At 51.9% G+C, this 21,908-nt stretch overlaps 1 protein-coding gene across 1 annotated transcript in view; it reads right to left on the bottom strand.

Moving 5' to 3' along the window:
• The window catches only part of Ltbp2 (latent transforming growth factor beta binding protein 2), a 108,199-nt gene that overhangs the window by 2,806 nt on the left and 83,485 nt on the right, over positions 1-21,908 (bottom strand). Inside the window, exons 16-35 of the mRNA XM_046440875.2 lie at positions 21,127-21,255; positions 20,341-20,469; positions 15,481-15,600; positions 10,930-11,049; positions 9,806-9,928; positions 9,459-9,584; positions 8,934-9,059; positions 7,906-8,028; positions 7,692-7,817; positions 7,116-7,238; positions 6,114-6,245; positions 5,718-5,843; positions 4,942-5,085; positions 3,985-4,176; positions 3,790-3,873; positions 2,803-2,931; positions 2,400-2,537; positions 2,151-2,318; positions 1,590-1,871; positions 357-506 (exon numbers count right to left, since the gene is read on the bottom strand). Coding sequence (XP_046296831.1) covers positions 357-506; positions 1,590-1,871; positions 2,151-2,318; positions 2,400-2,537; positions 2,803-2,931; positions 3,790-3,873; positions 3,985-4,176; positions 4,942-5,085; positions 5,718-5,843; positions 6,114-6,245; positions 7,116-7,238; positions 7,692-7,817; positions 7,906-8,028; positions 8,934-9,059; positions 9,459-9,584; positions 9,806-9,928; positions 10,930-11,049; positions 15,481-15,600; positions 20,341-20,469; positions 21,127-21,255 — 2,790 coding nt within the window. The remainder of the gene's footprint in view (positions 1-356; positions 507-1,589; positions 1,872-2,150; positions 2,319-2,399; positions 2,538-2,802; positions 2,932-3,789; positions 3,874-3,984; positions 4,177-4,941; positions 5,086-5,717; positions 5,844-6,113; positions 6,246-7,115; positions 7,239-7,691; positions 7,818-7,905; positions 8,029-8,933; positions 9,060-9,458; positions 9,585-9,805; positions 9,929-10,929; positions 11,050-15,480; positions 15,601-20,340; positions 20,470-21,126; positions 21,256-21,908) is intronic.

Below are 21,908 nucleotides of genomic sequence, written 5' to 3'. Positions count from 1 at the left end.
GGAGAAAGCTAAAGGGTGCCCTTCTGTCCTCTGGTCACTAAGCCCTGGCTCCCGTTCTGCAATGGAATCCTGGTGTGACAGGCCAAGTTTCCTCCCAAAACCAAACAACTCAAGGACAAAAAGCAAGGGGCAGTGACCTCACAGTGTGCCCAAGACCTTGCCTTTTGCCTTTCTTCTGTCTAGCAATTCCGGGGGAAGAGCTTCATAAGTCCACCATGAAGCTTCCTCTGGCTTTCTCACCCTGGCTTGAAGCCCTGCACCCCACTAGGGGGCAGCAGTGGTTTTCCCAGCCATCCCAAGGGCAGTCCTATGTCTGTTGGGGCAGTCTCACTTCTCCATCAGGACCCTAAACTTACCCACACAGGCCATATGGGCTGCATCCAGCTGGAAGCCCTCAAAGCAGTCGCAGGTGTAGCCTTCCTGCACACGCACACAGCGGCCATTCTCGCAGCCATTCAGGATGCCACACTCTTCTGCCTGAAGCCCTTCGAAGGCGGCTGGGGGCTCTGGCAAGGAGTGAGAGGAAAGCTGAGGCCTGTGCCTAGACGAATCTCAGTCCTGCAACCCTCACCTTCCAGAACAAAGGCTGTCCCTGGTGATCCCAGGAGTGGGCTAGGCTGGGAGGTCATAAAATTCCCATAGAAAGGTGCTAAATCAAAAGGCCACACTCTGATGTCATTTTAGGTGGGAGACAAGTAAGGGCTCCAAGAAGGCTGAGACTCCCTGCTTTCACAAGTGGGCTCCTGACCACTGAGCTACATCCCTACCCCTTAAAACATTATTTCGAGAGAGGGTCTTGTTAAGTTGCTAAGGCTGGCCTTGAACTTGTGATCCTCCTACCTCAGTCTTGGAGTTTCTGGGATTGTAGGTGTGTGCCACTGCACCCAGCCATTGGGTATTTTGTGTAGTTTTTGGGTTGGGGGTGCTATTGTTTACAATTTTACATCCTCTTTTTTTTTTTTTCCAAGTGGGAGAGTGGCAGCAGGCCTCAGTCAACACAACCCTAATCTGCCTTACCCCTTTCTCTAAGCACCTCCCACCCTCTGAACAAAACCCCATCCCGCCTGACTGGTCCTAGTCTGATGTGGTGGCAGTGCCTGTGGTATGTACTGTGTCCAGGTGCCCAGGCCTGAATTCCTTATGAGGATTCAAGGCCTGAGTCCTGGGGCAGTCAGTTCACCAACTGGTGTGGGGGGGTGACCACTGTGGACCTTTAAAGTCATTAAAAATTCTTAATTCTCATTTCAGGTCACAAGTTTGAATGTCAGGCTTCCTCAGAGCAGCTGTTCTGTATCCTGTAAGTGGTGTGGAGGGAGAACAGACCTGAGCAAAACTGCTTTCTCTCCACTTCTACAGGGAAGCTTTTGAGGTTGGGACAATGTCCTATCCCTATGTCCCTGTGTCCCTGTGCTAGTTCACTGGGAATTGGTGGGGTCTGACCCAGGCATTAGGAGTCTTGAGTGACCTGTGGCTTGGCGCATCTTTCACCTTCTGTAGCCTCACCCCACTGGCAATATGATGGGCAGGTGGAGGAGAAAAAAGGGAAACAGTCTCAGTGTCTGCTCTTCCCTGTGTTTGCAACAACATACCTGGATGGCTGGCCATGTAGTAGGGCTGGAGTTGAGATGGCTGCAGAGGAGACTCAAAGACTGGTGTGAGGTCTCCCAAGTGACTGACCATGTTGGGGAATGGGGATTCAGGCACAGTGTCTTCAGGGCCCAGGTAGTTGTAGAAGGGGGCACCGTCTGAGCCATAGAGGCCATAGTTCAGGTCATCTGGACCTGGGCCATACTCATAGCCAGGCCGGAAGTGGATTCCAGCTTCCCGCTCTGCCTCGATCCGGGCCACGTTGCACAGCTGAGCATAGACCTCTTTCAGGAAGGATGGAGGAAAGAAGCTGGGCTTCAACTCCCACTAGCTAAAGCCTGGGGGCTAGTTCAACTGGCTCACTCCCCCAGGAGACAGGGAACACATGGTAACTAATGACTCCTGGGAGTTCCTAGTAGTGCTCCCCACCCACCACCACCACTTTATTTTCAAATAACTGAGATGTAAGACATGGTCACTGATCTGATCGCCTACTCCTGCCTTCCAAGGTGAGAGTGTCTCCCTTCCCAGTGTGGGCCCAGCCCTGCAGGTGTCCCCCTCACCAGAGCTCCTAGGGGGGCACAGAGCACACTGCTGGCTCCAGGCCTCGCCATCCTGGCAGCAGCATTCTGTGTAGGTTGTGCGGTGTCCACGCAGGGGTTGGCTGCACACGTCATTGGTGACTTTTTTCCAGCAGATGTCCATGTGGATGTCATGGTCAGGGAGGTCCTCTGGTGGCACAAGGCCCAGGGGCACATGAGCTTCTCAGCCTAGGCCTGTGCCCCCTGCTGCCCATACCTAAGGTCACTCACCTGTGCTGCTGGTGCTGTTCACACAGCGCTGCCCACTGAGGTCCAGGGTGAGCGGGGGGCTACAGAAGCAGTGGAAGGAGCCTTCCGTGTTCACACATTCGCCATTCTCACAGGCCATGTCCTGGCACTCATTGTGATCTGTGGTGGCAGGAGTATGGCAGGGCCAAGGTGGCCTGTCCATGGACTACATTCATGGAAGGGGGTTCACCTGTGGCTGATCCTGAAGATCTCCCCAGTCCAGCCCAACCTGGAAGACCCCTCCTGAGGGACAATTGCTGATGGTCCTGAGCTCTCCTCACCTCAGACCTGCCTGCAATGGGCATCCTGCCCAGGAAGGGGTCTCCCAGCAAGAGAGGGACTGGCCAGCAGGGGATGGGGTGGGAGGGGCCATGTGTATCCTCACCCTCACATATCCTGCGGGAGATGTTGTAGTGGTAGCCGGGATTGCACAGGCAGATGTATCCAGGTACCGTGTTGAGGCACCGGCCATTCCGGCAGAGAGCAGGCCCAAACATCCCACACTCGTCGGCATCTGTGGGAGGGTAGAACTGAGGTGAGAGGACAAGGGGAGGCAGGATGAGGTGGTACTTAAGACCAGGGGCTCCAAAGCTGGACTGTCTGGGTTTGAATCCTGGCCCTGCCACTTCTGAGTTGGGTGACTTTGGGCAGGTTTCTTCAGTTCTCCTTAGTTTCCTATCTAAAAAACTGTGGATAATATCACTTCACCTCTTATACTTTTCATGAGGATGAGAAGGTGGTAATATACTTAAGGTGTTTAAAACAGTACTCAGCACATAGCAAGCACTCAAGAAATGCTACTTCTGGGGCTGTGGTCCTCAGCATGTAGGTAGAACTCCTACCTAGCATATATGGATTTGATTCCCCAGGACAACACACACATACACACACACACACACAGAGAGGGTATTTCTGTTTCTATTATTTCCTCCTCAGAACTAGCTTCAAGACTAAGGCTCAATACCTGAAACTCCCCTTTGGGAGTATGGGCTCTGCTAAGTTTCTGGCTTTGTAAATGGGGCCAGGGACATAGGTTAGTGTGTCTGGCCTCTGTGCAGCAGTACCCCGCCTCTGTCCCTGTGTTCACATACAGGCGGTTGAGTGTTGGCCAAGGCACCATAGTCTGTTTCCAGAGGGTGCAGACTTAAGGGAGCAGGGAACCTGAGTGAGGGTCATATGGACACTCCAGGAGGAGCTTGGGTTAGAGTTTCCAGCTAAAACTCTGTAGGGAGTCAGCCCTGGGACGGAAAAGATGGAAGTAATCAGGGAGGCCAGGGCTGGTGCAGGACTTCCCTAGGGACCTCCTAGAAGACCAAACTAGGGCCTACTCTGGCAAATGGAGTTTGGGGAGGTGTGTGTGGAGGGAGGTCACCTGTATACATGGTCTGTCCAAACGTCCAGGCTCCTTCCACAGGGATGTAGCCTTTACCACTGGGGCAGAGCTCGCTGAATTCAACTGTAGGGAGGCAGTAGACTCAGAGAGGGAAGGGATGTGCCCCCTTTCCCCTCCCCACTTTGTCACACTGCAGAGCTGATGTAAGAAGATTTGGGACCCTTGAGGCTTTACCTGAGTCCGCAGATGGGCAGAGGTCACAGGCATCCCCCCACCTGGTTCCCTCGGTGCAGCAGCACTCAGCCTGCGTGGAGTTCCCACCAAGGAGGCTGGAGCACGGTAGATGGTCCTTCTGCCCAGAGTAGCATTCCATGCGAATGGGGCCTGGGGCGTGGTCTCCTGTCGGGGCCTCAGGGATGCTCTGAGCTGTGTGTGTTAGAGGCCCCTTATTATTGTCAGTTCATTACTGAGTCGCCCAGCCCTTGAATGTATCTTTTAAATTCAACATTTCTATAGCATTACAAGTGTACAAAATGCTGTTACTATGTTGTCTCACTTGGCCCACTGGACATCCCAGGAGTGGGTACTGTACCTTTCCTTTCTATGCTGATGTACCCTGTCTGTCCTCTGATTCATTCTGCCTCACAGGTACCCCGCCCTTCCCACCTTTCCTTGTTCCTTGCAAGGTCACCAGCTGACTCAGCCCAGCCTTGGTTGGTTGAAAGGCTGAGCTCGCAGCTCTGGGGCAGAGTGGGAAGCATGGGAAGCAGGAGGGGAGAGTCCAGCTTAGCTCACTTTCAAATTTCCCCTCATCCCGAAGATTCATTCAGAGATTGGATGGATTTAGGGTCACTCCAAGGTTTAATCTGAGGTCCTGGGGCCACACGAAGTCAGCCTCAGATCTTGAGCCTCCTCTAGGTCATCCCAGCCCAGTAGCCTGGACGCTGCACAGGCTGGAGCAGAGCCCCACTCGTCTTAGCTCCTGCGGCCTCTCGCTCCCCTCCCCGCTCTGTGCCTCATTCCCACCCTGCACCTCCATTACTGCACAGTCCCGACCCGGCTCCCTCTCAGGAACTAGAGGCTAGAGGAGGGATGCCTTTTGAAAGGCAGAGAATCATCATGGTAAATGACAAAAGGGGAGGCAGGGTGGGGGATGGGGGAGTGGTCCTGTGGGAAGCTCACAGGTCTCACCTCCAGCCACCCGAGGTCGGCAGTGACCCTCTCGGGCATCATACTCTTCAAGGTCGTTGGGGCAGAGGCACAGGAAGGAGCCTTCGACATTCTCACAGAGGGCGGCCCCACACACCGCCAGCATGAGCTCACACTCGTTCACATCTGCCAGGTGTGAGGACAGGCTCTTGGGCAGAGAAGAGGCAGCCTGTATGCCCTGTCCCTGACTCCAGCCCAGCCAGGCAGGTCCTCATCCACTGAAAAGAACCATGCTAGGCCTCGGCAGAAGCAAAAGTGGGCATGAATTAGCAGGAACGAGGGACAGATGGACAGGCATAGGATGGAAGAGAGGAGTGGCAGAAAGGGGTCACAAAAGGGCCAAAGAGTAAGGTCTACCCACTGTGTACTTTTTCCAAACATGGGGCTTCTCAAGCCCCCGAGGTCTCCAGGGAAGGGGGAGCCAGAGGGGTGGGGGTGGGCACCTTCCTTCATGAACTTGCTTCCTCCATGAACTTGCTTCCTCCATGAACTTGCTTCCTCTGCCGGCAGGATTGGCCATGCTTCCCCTACCAGCCTAGCCAAGGGGCCAGCTAGAGAGGTGACTTGAAATCTTTCTCTCCTCCTTGAAGCTCCCTTGCCCACCCTTTGGGAACCTATCATGGAGCCATGAACCAACAAATGATTCAGGAAGAGGTGCTAGGGCTTCCTTTAAGGATAGTCACAACCCCTGGAGGTTAAGAAGAACCCAGTGGCCCTCCTGGCCCAGACCCTGGGTGACTGACCCACAGGCTTCTCACCAACACAGTCCCAGCCTGAGGGCGAGGTCTCAAAGCCCTGGTCACAGAGGCAGCGGAAAGAGCCATCCGTGTTGTCACAGAAGCCGTGGCTCCCACACATGGTGTCATTGGCACACTCGTCTATGTCTGTGGGACAGTAGGGGCCGGGTAGAGGGAGTGTGTGTGAGCACTTATCTGGTCCATTAACACCAAGATCTGTAAAGCAACCTCTGAACATGGGACAAGAAAACTAACAGTAACATTCCTTTTCAATTTTGGGGTAAGCTGGGCTGTATGGAAAACATACAAACTTCAAACAGCTGTACAAACAGTGTCCTCAGGAGAAAATCATTTCTAGCTCCATACAGGAAAAAACAGATGTCCTCAGCCCTCCCGTTCCACCCCACTCCTACTCACCGATGCAGTCTCCAGTCGGGGCCATGTAGAAGCCAGGCTGGCAGCCCAGGACGCAGTGGTAGGAGCCAGGACTGTTCTCACACTTCCAGGCCCCACACACCGGCTCTCTGTTATCCTCACACTCATCAATGTCTGTCCCCAGAGGCATGAGAGGAGACAGATGTGGCCAGGTCACTGTTCTGACCCCAGTAACCTTAATTCACTGGCATTGCAACAAGGTCATGTCCCATAATTTCTGAGGTCTTTCATCTGATCCAATTTACTATGCTCACCTCAACCCTGGAACAGTAAGTTCAGGGAAACTTCTCCCAACCCAGCAGGGCTAAATGAAAGAGAATGTCTGCTATTTAGGAAGCCCTGAGCCGGGCACTGTGGGACACGCCTGTAATCCCAGTGGCTTGGGAGGCTAAGGCAGGAGGATTGTGAGTTCAAAGCCTGCCTCAGCAAAGGAAGGCTCTTGACAACTTAATGAGATCCTGCCTCTAAATAAAATATATAAAAGGGCTGGGGATGAGTTCAGTGGTTCGGTGCCCTCTGGATTCAATCCCTGGTATTAAAAAAAAAAAAAAAAGGAAGCACTGAGATCTTAGCCTTCAGTGAAACTCCTGTTCCTCCATGCTCTACCAGCAGAGCATGCAACCCTTCCTGAGTGGATAACAGGGAGCTGTCTTTGTGTCTGTCTCTTGATTGTCTGTAATTGTTTGTCTTAGCAAAGAACATTGAACTTGGCAGGTGTTTAATATTGACTAAATCAGTTTGGCCTTTAAAACTAGATTGTGTGTTGTGCCAGCACAAAAATTGTGATTGTCTTCATTTTATCAGCCTTGAACAATCCTGGGGCCAGCAGAGGCTCAAATGCATTATCTATCGTATGATCAATCTGTGCAAAGCACTCTGCTTCCCTGGAGCTGAAGTTTCTTATTCCAGGGAGCTGAGGACCAGATGGGGGTGGAAGTGCACAGACATGGGGTAGAGTCCTGTCCACTCCTCTGGAGTCCTTACCCACACACTCCCCATTCTCTGGGGAGGGCCGGAAGCCAATTTCACACAGACAGTCGAAGGAGCCCTCTGTGTTGACACAGTGTCCTCCCAAACACTGGTCTGCAGCTGTACACTCATCCACATCTAGAAAACAGACACATATGAGCAGAACCAGCCAATGATCTCTTCCCTATTATCACCTGGTTCAGCTTCCTCTGGGCTCCAAGTAGCCCATAAGATGGCTACAGAGTGGCTTGGGGTAGGAAAGGGCTAGAAAATCCTAAGGAGAGTCCAGAGCTGGATATCAGAGACCATGCTATGGGGAGGAGTGCTGGGGCCAGGCCTCTGTCAAGGGGTAAAGGGTGACTGGAGAGAGGGTGCCTGCTACAGACATCACAGAGAGGCTCTGCAGAGAGACTCTTGAGTCCCTCCCTGCCCACCTGGCTCCCCGCGTCACTCCTGCCCTTCCATCTTCTAGTGCATGCAGGCAGCCATGAGCATTTTATTTTATTTCAGTACCAGTATGAAGAAGGATGAAGCCCCTGCATTGACTCTAGTACTCCTTGTCCCAGCCCCCAGACACAGCTGGCTTCTCACCCTGGCAGCTGGTGCCTCCATCTGCATTGGCAAAGCCAGCTGCGCAGAGACAGAAGAAGGACCCATGGCTGTTGAGGCACTCGCCATGGGGCGCACAGTGTGCCTCCCCTGCACACTCATCCACATCTGCAGGGGAAAAGATGGCAGTGAGGTGTCCCAACCTCCCCATTCACTTACTGTCTCAACCCTCAGTGGGGACAGTCAGGCCACTCACCCTCACACACAGTGCCATTGGCCAATTGGAAGCCTGGGGGACAGAGGCACTGATAGGAGCCAGGTGTGTTCTTGCACTCGCCTCCCAGGCAGCTGTTCTGGGTGTCTTCACACTCATCCACATCTGCAGGGCCACACAAGGGAGGGAGGCAGCTGACGGTGACACCTCCCAAGGCCAGCTTTGAGGGGGAGGTTTCCAGAGGACCTGTCGCCTGCCTGTGGAGACTGAACCTTTGGGACCATCCTCCCAGCATAGAGCAGCTGGGAGAAGCTGGTGAGGGAGTAGCATCCCTTCCCCCCACACTCCACAATCTCTGGGGAGAGCTGGAAAACTGTCTCACACAGACAGCTGAAGGAGCCCTTGGTGTTGACACAGTGCACCCCCTCCTACTGGTCTGTGGCAGATGCTCATCCACATCTAGAACGGAATAGGAGCAGGATGACTACTGCTCCTTCTGCTTGGCCCTGCTCTGTCAGGTTAATTCACAGCCCACAGTGCCCAGCAGCCCTAGCCCAGTGAAGCCAAAGCCTTATGCCCCTGTCACTGCTAAGAGGCCTCTGATTTCAATGAGAAGCAATGGGAAAACAAATGGGAAATGAACCAAGAAAACAGATACAGTGAACCTGAGAAGGTACCAGAAACTTGATTCTTCAAGTTGGCTTACAGATTGCCTGGTACAGGTCAATGTTCTCCCAGCAGCCACCCTTATGAAGCACACTTAGGGAGTTTGTCAGGGCACAGATTCCAAGGGCCCCTTGAGTCCACAGGGTAAATCTAGGACAAGGCCCAGGGAGCTGCACAGTGAACCATGCCCCTCAGTGATGTTCAAGTAGACTGAAGCCTGTGAACCAGTGGCTTATTGGCTCATAAGACCCAGGTCTGTGGTCACCTCTCTGACTTCCATTCCGGGAGGAGAGAGAATGTGTGTCTCCAGCCAGCCCGCCATTCTAGGGAGGCCCCAGTTCCTTCTTGCTTGCAGAGGAGCAGGTTAGTATCCTAACTGTGCTCCCACACGACGGGGCTCTTACCTTCACAGGTGCGGCCCAGGGGGCTGGGCCGGTACCCCTCGTGGCAGTTCTTGCAGGAGAAGGAGCCCACAGTGTTGGTGCAGACTCCTGTGGGGCAGACTCCGGGAAAGGTGCACTCATCCAGGTCTGGGCAGACAGACAGCCATAGCCAGTGATCCAGGAGGGCTTCCCCCATCCAGTGACAGTGAGGCCCTCAACACACTCTAGCCCCTCTCCAAGCTTGGAGGACATTTGGGGCCTCTGGGGAAGGGCAGGCCCTGGCTGGGGGAATTCTATGTCAATCCCCACAACTCTTCTCTAGATTGCTCCATGGGTAGCTCCCACCTCAGCTTCCTCTGGTCTCTGTGACCTCCTATTCATCCTGTCCTCACCCTTGAACATGGGGATTATGATAATAGAAGCTCTCTTTGGGGCCAAGTCCCTTCATAGGGCCCTCTAGCCTAAGCTGGATTCTCCATTGCCCCAAGACTGGCCAGAAAATAGAGTCTCCTTCTGTCCCTTTGGCCACCACCTCCCCAGGGCTACCTTCACAAGCAGTGCCATCTTCATTCACCCAGTAACCACTCTTGCAGGGCGAGCAGGTAAAGGAGCCCTCAGTGTTGAGGCAGAGGCCTGTAGGGCACGAGGCCCGGGTGGCACACTCGTCCACATCTGAAACAGGCCATTGAGTTCTGTGTGGGATTCTGCAGGGCAGACATGCCGGGATAGCCAGACGGACAGGTGGGCAGGGACTGGGGCAAGCACAGGTCTTGGCAGGGATGTGTGAGGTCAGCGTGGTTAGGGATACGTGATTGGGTGGATATGGGGGCACACACAGAGAGAGCCACAGGCTGATTTGCCTATGGAGGTGGGGTGCTTCAGTATCTTTGTACCTTGGCAGCCCTTCCCGTCTGAGGTGACCTTGTAGCCATGATCACAAGAGCATCTAAAGGAGCCTTCCAGGTTGATACACTTTCCATGGGTGCAGACCCCGGGACTCAGACACTCATTCACATCTGTGGGTGAGAAGATGTCACAGGGCCTCCTCCCCTTCATGCAGCTGCTCTTGGCAGGCATGGAGCATTTCAATTGGAATCGGCCTCCAGAGGGACTATGCTGGCTTCGGTAGGCTACACTGGGAAGGCTATGAAGCCAGGCTCCTTATCACACCTGGGCAGGGCAGAGTCCCCTCCCCAGGAGCTCTCCTCAACCCCATCTGGTAACACAGAGTACTCTGCATATGTCCTAGAAAAAAGGACCAGGTCCCCCAGCCTTGGGCTGGTTTAGCCCATCTCAGGACACTTAGAATGAGATGTCCAAGATTTACCTCACTGCGGGTCTGACCCTCTCCTACCTGCCATCAAACAACCCACGTTCCCAGCCTGACCACCAGCTTTAATAGGTGGGCGGGCAGTGTGGAGAGAGGCCAAACCATGCCTGGGTGGCTGTGGCAGTCTCAAGGGCCTGGGAAATGTCTGCCCTCTCCAGAGCCTCAAAGCATCTATTCAAAACAAAGTTCCTCCTGGCATTCTGAACCCCAGGCCCTTCTTGCGGGGGCTGAAGGGAAGGAGCACTCCCCCCACTGCTACCAAGCAGCCTCTGGAGGGAGGAGGACACCACGTTTGCTGAATGGCACTGTTTAGATAGTGCAGTCATGCAGGAGAGCAAAAGGGCCTGGCTGTCGGCTTTCCCCACCACTCAGTCTCATCCTAAGACCCTCAGGCTCCTCACCCCACCCCACAGGAGTCATCCACAGAAGCTTCTGGGACACGGGGCTGTAGCTTCAGAACGGATGTGGCCAGGGAGCAGAAGAGGCCTCCACCCTTGCTGATTCAGAGGGCAGAGCACCATAACTGAAGCCCACTCATGTCAGGCTCTGTGTCCTCTGGGACACTGGGTCATGGAGGACAATTGCCTCCCAGCCACTTCCCTCTGCCCACCTTTCTCTCCCTGTGTGTGGGCTCAACCAGTATCCCAAGGCCGGACAGCCTTCGCTGCCTTGGCAAGCAGCCCTCACCTATGCAGTTCCCACTCTGTCCCCTGTAGCCTTCCTCACAGGCCAGGCAAGCGTAGGAGCCAGGGGAGTTGATGCATCTCCCATCAGAGCAGGTGCCAGGGTGACGGCATTCGTCGATATCTATAAAACAACCGTCCCTCCCTTAGTTATCCCTGGGAACCACAGGTCATGGGCGGCTCTGGGACACAGAAAATCCTTGACTTTGCCCTTGGTTGGGGAGTTTCTGCCTAGATGAAAACAAGGAAAAAATGAGAGATGCCCTCATGTTCCCAATTCTGCCTCCCACCCACTGTCCACAAAAAAAAAAAAAAAAAAAAAGAGGGTTGGAAGAACTTAAAAATAAGACAGGGAGACTCCCTGGGTGGGTACAGTAGGCTGTGGTTGCCATTAGCTTGGGAGGTCAGAGGGCTCTATTTGTGAGCTGAACTCTTTGGGATGGGCCTTCATATCTTCCTGGGTGAAGGCCTACTCTTTACAAAGATGACATGACTGGGACTAGATGTGCTTGGCACAGTCACCAGTTGGACTGTTGCCACAGGTCCCAGACTAGATCACCAGAGGGGCAGTGGAATCAAAATGAACTTTCCTTCCCCAGGAAATGAGGATCAAGGATGAAACTCCCATCTTGGATTTGGCCCAGACCAGCCTTGAGGCCGAGTTCAGACTGAAGAGGCAAAGCCAGCAAATCTTCCCTACCAGGGAGGTGTCAGCTCTTTCTTCCAGCCAAAAGCCATAGGGATCCCACTCTGCCGAGATCCAGGGACATTAGATAGAAAGGATGACCTGGGCACCAACCAGATAGATATGCAGGGGAAGAGGGGACCCAGGGAGGGAGAGTGATAGGAAGGAAGAGGTGGGAGCTCTTTCCCCAAGAAGCTGAGTGCAGGCTTTTCCCCCAGTGACCTGGCATCCCGGGGAGTCTATCGTCGAGTTACCCAGGGGACCTAGAATGAGGTGGGGAAATCAGACCACAGTGGCTGAACTCAAGGTTGAAACTGCAGAAGGACATTCTGCTTCTCTGGCACAAATGTTGCATGTAGCTCCTGGTCACCAGTGGTGACAGATGATTGGCCAAGCTCCAAAGGAAACAGGAGAATTTTTTCTTCCTATGTGGGTAACTGCCATTCTCTTGGAGGAAGTCCACCAGCTTTTTCAGATTCAGAGCCCCTACCTAGAAGAAAGACCTACTCAGCACCACAGAGGAAATGCAAGGGCCAGGTCAAGGGGCAGAGCACAGGCTTTCTGCTTAGGGACTAATGCCAGCAGCTAGTGTTGCAGAGGAGGAGAGACCCAAAGATGGAGGGTGAAAATGAGTCCCCCCTGAGGTTTTTTGGCCTGCAGAATTCAGGACACATTCAAGCCCTCTGTGGTCTGAGACCATTTCAAGCCCAGGACAGGTGGTTATTCAGGTGAACATCAGCAAGGAGATGCTCACAATTCCTAAGTGATCTCAGGAGACACTAAGTTAATACCCATCTTGGTAAAGGCAACCATGAGCCCCTAGTTGGGTTATGGTAACAGTGGGCTCAGATATTCTAAGGCTCTCTGTAAAGACAAGGTGGAAAGAATGAGACAGAGATGGAGAGAAGAAGGACCCAGGACTGATGACATTGGCCACCCAGGAGAGAGCATCTACCTTCATGACCTGCTGGTCCTGGCTGAGGCTGCCGAAGGAGGAGGAGGCACAAAGTTATTGGGAAGCAATCCCTGCTTCAAGAATGCAGGAATTGCATTCTTCAGGAATGAAGAGAAAGAATTTGAGGCTAGGATCCTTCTAGTACATTGAGAAAAAATGAAGTTTTTGGATCTCTCTCATAGGAACCAGGCAATGTAGGAAGATTAGGTTTGCCGTAAGATCTCTCCTGCCCCTAATGTGCCAGGCAGCAAGTGATGCTGGGCTCCTGCACAGAAGACACGTGGTACCCACTGAAGCTCTTCATCAAATATTCCAGCTCTTCATTTTCTGGGCCATAGTAGGTTTGTGCCTCCTGGTCCCTGGGGCCATGAGACTAGTTCTGGCCAATAAGCTGTGAGTGGGTATGATATGTGTCATTTATGGATCAAAGCATTTAGTTGTATGCCATGCTCTAGCATGCTCTTTTTTCCATGGAGACTGTTCACATACCAGGGACTGGATATTCCTTTAGCCTTGTTCTAGAGAAATGAAACATGGGGCAGTTCCCAGCTGACCCGTGATGGTCACATGGCAATGATGAGCTTTGCTGTGTTCTGTGTCACTAACATGGTAATGCAGCATTATCTAGTTTGTCCCAGCATGCCACTGCTGGCTTCCTTCCTTACCCAGAGCCCCAGGTGGCGAGGATCATAAGTGAGAGTTCTGTCAGCAAGAGGGAAAGAGAGGGCAGAAGATCCAGGGAGCCCCTTAGTCTCCACTTGAGCCACAGAAGGGCTCTCTCTCCAGCACAGAGTAGGTATGACTGAGCCATTAGCCAAGCCAAGCCAAAGGAACCTGATGAAGATTCTGGACAGAGTGGATATCTTAATATCCAGATATCCTAAGGCTGTTCCACCAATCTGTCAGTCCCTGAACTGAAGCCACTCACTGGGTGGAGATTTTTCTGTCTAGTCAAGGGTTTGATTTTTAATCTAAGATTGCAGCATGTTTTGGTAGCTAGCTATTTATTGCTGTATTCCCAGCCATGGCTGGCCTGCAGTGAGTGCTCAACAAATGTTTGCCATCTAAAGAATGGGACAATGTGCCTGAAAAGTTTGCCCATTATCCTCTGGGCAAAAGGCTATTGAGGAGATTCCCAGGGACCCATGGAAATGGTCATGCCAGAGACCAGCTTGCCAGTCTGCTGTCTATGAACTGGGAGGATCCCTGAGCTTCTCTTCCAGAAGTCAGTCTTTGCATGAAGAGATACAGAAGCACCAGCTCTGTTCCTTGTGCAAGCACGGGGTCGAGAGGGGGAGGATGCTTAGGCAGGGCCCACAAGCTCAGGGGACCTTGGATATGGGTGGGGAATAGCAAAGGCCCTGGCAGTCTGCAAGAGAATCTGTTCCCTGTCCGTGGGAACCCAGAGTTCTGGTACGATGGAAATGCCATTGAGACTACTGCATGGGCCACTGTCCAGACCACTCAGCCTTTCACCAGAGACTTTGGGTTTCAGTGGAGAAAGTGGTTTCTTCGTTGGAGAAAGAAGAAAGAGGGAGAGGAAATTGACTGGGCTCCCGGGGTGATGGGCCGGGTCTGTGGTTACTAGTGGAAACCTGGAGAAGTGTGCAGACTACATCATTCTTTCTTTCAACAGTCTTGGAGCATCTACCCGGGCCAGGAACTCAGCCTGACCTTCCGCATGAGGTGTGTGTCTAGAATCTTTCCTCTGGATGGGAAGGAGGCTGTCCAGGGGAGGGTACTGGTGGTGGTGGTGAATCTGAACATGAAAAGGTACAGGGCTCTCAGGTAACAATGTTTTCCCTATTTACTGAGGGTCTGTAAGTGCCAGAGATGGCACTGAGCACCTGGTAAATATTAGCTTATCTGGTCCTCATTAGAGCCTCTGCGATGTGCATGACGGTTTCCATTTCCAGACATGAGTCAAGAGCCAAACCCAGGCCTGTCTGCACCAGAGCCTGTGCCCTTAAGACAGACTGGTTAGTATAAATCTGATATTTTTAATGCTCTGGTATTTTCTTGGTTCATTTTCTTTAATTATGTTTTTCTTTTTAATAAGCCCAAATATCAAATTCATGATATTGTTGTGATGCTTAAATAAGGTTATCGACCAAGCACTCGGTAAGTCACCCTGCATATAGCAGGCATCCATCCAGTGGTGGGTACCTTCACTGTCCATTTGCCTGGAAAATGCCCCATTGTCCTGTCTCCTTGGGTAGAAGGAGGTCAAGGGGACTGAGTTCCAGCTTTGATCATGCATAAGCCTGAGTTTTAGAGGAGGAGCTCAAAGAGGGAGGCACCGGGAGAAGAAGGTAACACTGGGGGTGAAAACAGTTGTGTTTTATACCATGGTGGTAGCATTGAGAAGGTGGGCTCTCCATTCTCAAGGCATTGGGAAGGTGGGCTCTCCCTTACTCCATGACCCTCCCAAACAAGGCAAGTCCTGGCCCAGGAATCCTGGGAAGGCCCAGCCTAAGCTCGGGTCCAGGGAAGTGTTTTTCACAGAAAGAACCTTGATTTACCCTCATTTATTGGTGTTTTAACCAGTCTCAGGAGCATAAGACCTAGTCCTTCTGCAAGGATTTGACACCCTGGCCTGGGAAGAGGGTGTCTAAGATTTAGCAAGAAGACAAAGGCTCCCAGACAGACCCATTCTTCCACTGCCATGTGGAAAGAGCCATTTTTCAAAGTAAGAGGGCAGAGATGTGCAGAGATGCTCCCTGGGTGTCATACAGATTTGCACTTCTTGCTTCAGGGGGATGTAAAAGGTCACTGAGGGATAGAAAGGCTCAAGAGTTCACAGACATGTTCCTGACCATAGGTGTGGGCTCAGCATCATGCAGACAAGCTAGAAGAGGAGCTGGTGATGAGCAGTGTGTGGGGCAACAGGCTGACCCCATATCGCCATTCCTTACCTTCACAGTGTCCCTTCCTGACCATGGCGTAGCCCTGATCACACTCACAGTGATAGGACCCCTCCGTGTTGCTGCACCGCCCTCCGCTGCACACTGATGACTGCACACACTCATCTATATCTGCAAACACACAGGATGGCCCTGAGTCAAAGGCAGCTCTGAGGGGGGAGGGGGTGTTCCCAAGGCATCCTTTCTAGAGGCTGAGGATAAGGATGCCATGCCAAGGTCCAGTAGAAGAGGGCACACTAGCTGCAGCCATGCTGGCCCAGAGGGCTCCTGAGCCAGGTCAGAGATTGCTCAGACCCCTGCTGACCCCTAAGCTCCTTTTTCCCATGGGGTAGCTACTTTTGGGGACCCTGAAGACCCCTTCAGCTATCTTCTCATCCTGATGCAAGGGCTGATCTTGAGTCAAGTGACAGTCTGTATGGCATGATCTGAGGAGGCCAACAACACACCACACCCTTCCTGGCCCCAGTACAGTAGCCATTTGTGCTACCCCTAGGGGACCTTCTGAAAGGTTAGGAGAGGTTTATGTCATTGTCCAAAGCGTACTGGTGTGCCATGATGATTCTAAACCCCAGCCTTGTCTGCCACTCCCCTGTTACATACCTTCCCAGGGCTCCCCGTCACCTCCAGCCCTGGCAGACTGGCTCCCGACCCTGGCCTGGCCCCACTGTGTTTTCTAATTTGCATACACCCCTCGGTATAACCTTATTCCTAGCAGATTTCCACTGGCCCAACCTCCGAGTCTCCATTCACATAAATGCCTCTGCTGGAGCATTTAACATCCATTGCCAGCAGATTCCTACTCTTATTCCAGCAGTGACTTGATGCATCAATTCTGGGTCCTTGGGACCATTCCCCATTCCCTGCCCCCACAGTCAAATTAATCACACTGCTCCTCCCCAGCACTGGTTCAAATACTCCACAGGATCCTTCTGAAATGAGATAATCCAGGTGAAGTGTTCAAAACTGTACCTACCTGGCAGTGGTAACCATGAAGATGTTAGCTGTTATTATTCCAGCATTAAGCCTACCCCATAATCCAGGCTTCTTGGCCTGGTAAGTAAGATCTTCCAGGATTCGGCGCCCACCCACTTCTCTCCTTGTTTCCACCTCTCATCTCTTCACCTCCTGGTTTCTGACACATGGGACCTGCCTCTGAGCCTCTGCTTGTGCTGTTTGCTTGCCTGGAATGGTCTTCCACCCACCAGTTTGACTATCTCCTACTCATCTTTTGGCAAGCCCAACCCCTCCTCTCCAGCCTGTATGCTCTTTCCCAAGCTTCCCTTTGGACTCAGACCTTAGCACAACTGTTCACTGACTGGCTTCTTTCTCCCTAACTACTGGGGATGTGCGTTATTGTCTTGGCGTCTTCCAAGCCCGGCACAGAACCCCATTAAGTGCTTATAAAGGAACCCAATAATAAGTCTTTGTTTATGGGCAGTGTTTTCATTTGAGCAGTTCTTCAGAAAACCCCCAGTATCTGGCAGAGGAGCTGACAGAGGTGTCACATGCGTATTCCTAGGCTCCCATCTGCAGGCCCTGACCCTGCAGTGCAGAACAGGCCCAGGAACCTACATAGTAAAAACTCTCCAGCCATTTGTAAATAACTGGTCTTCACTTTGAGAAGTTCTAATCCCAATGAAAAGAAAAAAACACTTTTAGGCAGAACCATATGTGGGAATTTGATAAAAATCCCTTAAATAAGGTGGGGCTAGGACCACTGTCTGAAGATGGTGTTGGGAAAACTGACTTTCTGTATGAAGAAAAATGGAAACGGAAAAGGGGGGGGGGCATGTTCTTAACTGCCATGCAAAGATGGACCCCAGATAAATTAAGGTGCCCCATAAAAGGTAAAGATAAAACATTTATGAAAAAAAGTGTAGGAGCATATTTTTGTGACCTAAAAGAAAGAAAGGGCTTCTTCAATAAAATCTCCAAAGCATTAAAATCAAGGCAAAAAAGGTGAATTTGATAGATCAAAATTAAGGATTTACATTTAAAGAAGGACAAGTAGATAAGGTTAGCAGAAAGAGAACAAAATGAGAGTTATAATATCTAAACCCCGGCAAACATTTAGCATAGAGAAGAGGCTCCTAAGAAGCCACAAGAAAAAATAGCCACCAACAGCCCCAGGAACAAGCCATTGACACATGAGGAGATCCAAAGGCTAATGCACAAGGAGATGCTCATGCTTAAGAGCAATATAAATACTATTTAGAATGTTTATGTAAATACTTAATATTTAAATAACATATTATTTCTACTTATATTATCTTACACAAGTTGTGATGACTTCTATTAATAAAGTATATAAATTAACTGATTCATAAATAAAAATCAATATGAAATGAAATCATTAAAATAATGTGATACTACTTTATGAGACTGGCAAAATTTAGGAAGTGTTATGCTGGATAAGAGCTCTTCAAGCGGCAGCCAAGTTCCATGGGGGTGGGGGGACTTTAGCTGACCTTAAGCCCCACCCCCTCTCCCAGCTGCTGAGGCTGGCAGAGACATCTGGACACCCGGGTTGGCACAGAGCAGCATGCCTCATCAGGGCCAGTCCTGGTGACACAGCTCCCTGTGGCAGCCAGGGCTCATCCTGGGCCAGCTCTCCAAGCTGGGTCTGTAGAGAGCAGAGCCTCTTTGGCTACAACACCTGCCCAGGCCACTGGAGCCTGGAGAAGTACTGCTGCCTGAGCCACCTCCCTGACAGCCAGCTGACCCAACCACCACCTTCTGTTACACACTCTCCTGGCTGCCACTGCCCGCAGGACAGTGTCCAAGCACTTTAGTCTGGCACTTGAGTCACTTCCCAAACTGGCCTTGACTCCTGCCACTTCCTCCGTGTACCCCACTCCAATCATACTGACTTGATCATTATTCCCAGGGTGTGCCAGGGAATACTACTCTGGTCTCTATAGAAATGGTTCCCTTTGCCTGGAATAATTTCTGCTTCCTCCATTCCTCTTCATGCTCCCTCCATTCCTCTTCATGCTCACAGTGGTGGCCAACACCCTTCATGTAAGGGGGTATGTCATTGGAAGCAAATCATGCTTTGGAGCTGGAGTGACTTTGATTCTATTTCGGGTTCAACCACAACTAGGTGTGAGGTCCCTGAGTGTTTCAATTCATCTCTCTAAACCTAATCTTGCTAAACAATAAAATGGGGTTAAGGACTATATGGGTTGGCATGATGAGTTTTATAAACTAAAATAATTAGGATAGGGCTGGCTTATAATAAGTGCTCATTAAATGGCAGTTATTATCTTTGTACCCCAGTTAAGTACCCCATTGGGGAAGTCTCCCCCAGTTCTCTCCTACAGAGCTAGTTGCCTATTTATCTGGAGTCCATAGTGTTACCACCTGCATTCATGTATCTCAGTATCCTCAGCTCAGCACAGTGCCTGGCACCCAGGGGCTCCATGCTTGAGTGTCACTGAACGGTGCATAGAACTCTCCCACTCTTTGTGAAGTTGGGTGATCTGTCCCCTCTTCCTTCATTCCCCAACACAATCAAGTGAGAGAAGCTGGATGGCTTTGGATCTTGCAGACAAGATTCTTGGGGATCAGAACCTAAGGGGACCTTGGCAGTGGAAGGATACACAGCTTCCTCAGGCACCCCAGGGGGACTGTGAGTGACCACTGGGCTTCCCTGGTCAGGACCAACAATGTGAGCTCCAACAAGAGGCTGTGCCATTCTCAAGATGAAGGCTTCCTAACAGTTATAATCTTAAGGTGCTGCCTGAAAAGTGCTTCCTTATATCCTTTGTGAACTCATTCATAAAAATATATGGGGAGTTGTGGGCAGCCAGTCTGAATGATTTCACATTCTCTTTCCCTGAGCGGAGGGGCTCTGACCTCACTACATCTCATAGTGACCTGGACATTGCCCAGGTCCCAGAAGTTTAAGGACGCGTCTTCAGACATAGGCATGTTGCCCCATGGATTAAGCTATGCTCACCTGTGATATTATCCCTTTGCCCTGTTTGGGATAGAATATTCCAAGGAAACACTTTGTGTGTCCCCTTTTCTTACTCTGCCCTTGGGTGTGGCCTTCCTTGATGTCACTCAACCTGCTGACAGCAGACATCATAAAGCTAGACTCAACCCCTGAAACCTGACCCCTTGCCTCATTTGAATGGCTTCTCCTCAAAAAAAGGGTCAGTACGTGCTGCTCTCTCTCTTTCTGAAGACCCTTAAGGTCACAGGAGCTGTACCAGGACTCCCAAAGAAAAAGATATCTCTGTCTCTTGTGTGGTTATTTTGCACAGCCCAGTTCCCCTGGAGTGACCTTGAGTGTTTTAGTTTAGTTTAGGAACGTGACAGGGAGTATTCTATATTATTAAAGGGTCTGCACTGAAGAGTGTTTACCAAGGGTTCCCTAGTGGTGGCGCAGTTCTTTCCAGGGAAGCCCAAAGCCCTGCAGTGTCTCTAAGCTGCTGGGACCTGAGCTCCTTTCTCAGAGGCTCTCCAGCCTGCCAGGAGTCCCAGCTCTGCATCCTCACAGGCTGCCCCCCTTCCCTAAAATGAAAGCAGCTCCTTGTCACACAGGGTTTAGAGACCTGAGTTTTGATCCCCATCTCCAGCCAAGTGTCCTGATCCCCTCTTGGCTCCAGGCACAATTCCTTGAGGCCTGCAAACACTGCCTCCTTGCCATCCCTGTGTATGGGCAGCTTCCTCCCAGCTCCAGGCCAGACTCCCGTCCCTCTTCCTGTGCCTCCCATGCCCACCACATTGCTGCACTGTGCCTGGGGGCTGTGAACGTCTGGTTTCTCACTGTGTGGGCCTAGACAAACTCATTCTCCTCCGCCCATCACAGCTCAAAGCAGGGCTAGGGCAGGCTTGGCTTACCTTGGCACTCCTGGGTGGCCCCTGAGATGACCAATGTGTAGCCGGGATAGCAGAAGCAGGAGTAGGAGCCCACGCTGTTGACACAGCGCCCTTTCCCTGCGCAAGGGTCCCTCAGACACTCGTTGTCATCTGACCAGAAGGAGGGAGGGAGGAAGGTCAGGGAGGCCAGCATGCCTTTCTCTGGGTATCTGCCAGCAAACTGCCCACACTAGGGAGGGTGCTATGTGGCATGGAAAGGGTGAGGATGGGGAAATGAAGTTATTTTAGGTTAAAAGCTAAAGGGTTGGCCCATCAGGTCCACACAGGCACTAGGGGCTGGGGTGACTGCTTCCGCTTCCTTCCTGCCTTTTGTCTCCTTCTCCCAGTGGCCCCATGATTACTTTCTTTCTCCTTTAAGACCACAGTGTGTGTGTCTCCTTTGCACAAAAGTATTGCAGAGGGAGGAATGAGGCCCACACTTGATGATTTATCTTGGCCTCAATCTCACCCAGAGATGGCCCCAGTGGTGACAGTGATCTGCTTTGTAGGCAGCAACATGGCTAGTTTAAGGGGAAGGTGGCCAGGTACTGGCTGGGGTACCTCCCACTCTCCTGGGGCTGGAGAATCATCGGATGGGGCTCATGGACTGGTCTTCTCCAAAAGGTCAAGTTAGCTTTGTCCAAAGCGACTGTGGTTCTAACTCTTCAACCACACGGCACTGCTTGTACACTGCTTGGACTCCCATCCCTAGTCCCTGCTCCCATCTACCCTGGCCACTAAGAAGGTGCAGGACACCCAGGTAAATACCTGTGCAGTAGGCCTGGCTGGGGTGCAACTGGAAGCCAGGATTGCAGACACATCTGTATCCATCTGGGAGATTCTCACAGGTTCCAGGGCCACAGATGTTAGTGGCTCCAGCAGCACATCTATCAATGCCTACAGGAGACGGAGCAGAGCAGAGGTTCTGGCAGGGTGAAGAGGGGTGGGAGGCAGTGGAGTGGGGTAAGGAACGCCTGGGGGAAAGGGTTTCAGGGTCTAGGATGGCCAACAGAAGTCCATCCCACCTTTGCCAGGCCCCCTATATCCATGTGTATCATGGCTTCATGTAAGATCCATGGGGCCTCTGCTGGATCCCTGCACCCTATCCAAGATGGGCCTCTGCTGGGTCCCTGTACCCTATCCAGGATGGAGTTCACAGTAGTGTGTTCCCCTGGCCTACAGGGATCAGTTTTAATTACTGACAAACAGCTGGGAAGACTGCTGAGCCATCAGCCTGACCTCTCCTGAATGTGGGTGGCTCTCATCCACAGAGCCCAGGGCTACTGTCCCTGGCAAATCCAGCCCAGTTTACCCTGGACAGACAGATCTGTTGAGTAGAATGCATAGGGGAAAGCACTGGGGGAGAATGGGAGAGGAGGGCTGGGCTCTTTGAACAGGGTCTAGGATGCCCTGAGCCTGATGTGTGAGCAAGGACAACATGGAAAGGGTTGTAATCAGAGCTGTCTCAGGTCACTCAGGGAGCAAGAGGCAGACGGACTGACTGGGGGCCCGGAGAGCTCCTAGAAACAGGCCAAAATCATTGAAATGAG

This window comes from Marmota monax, unplaced genomic scaffold, assembly GCF_021218885.2.
Source record: "Marmota monax isolate L192 unplaced genomic scaffold, Marmota_monax_Labrador192_F-V1.1 WCK01_AAM20220418_F8-fsc00017, whole genome shotgun sequence".
Taxonomy (NCBI): domain Eukaryota; kingdom Metazoa; phylum Chordata; class Mammalia; order Rodentia; family Sciuridae; genus Marmota; species Marmota monax.
The sequence above is the reverse complement of the archived record's forward strand: the minus strand, read 5'-3'. Positions and strand labels throughout refer to the sequence as shown.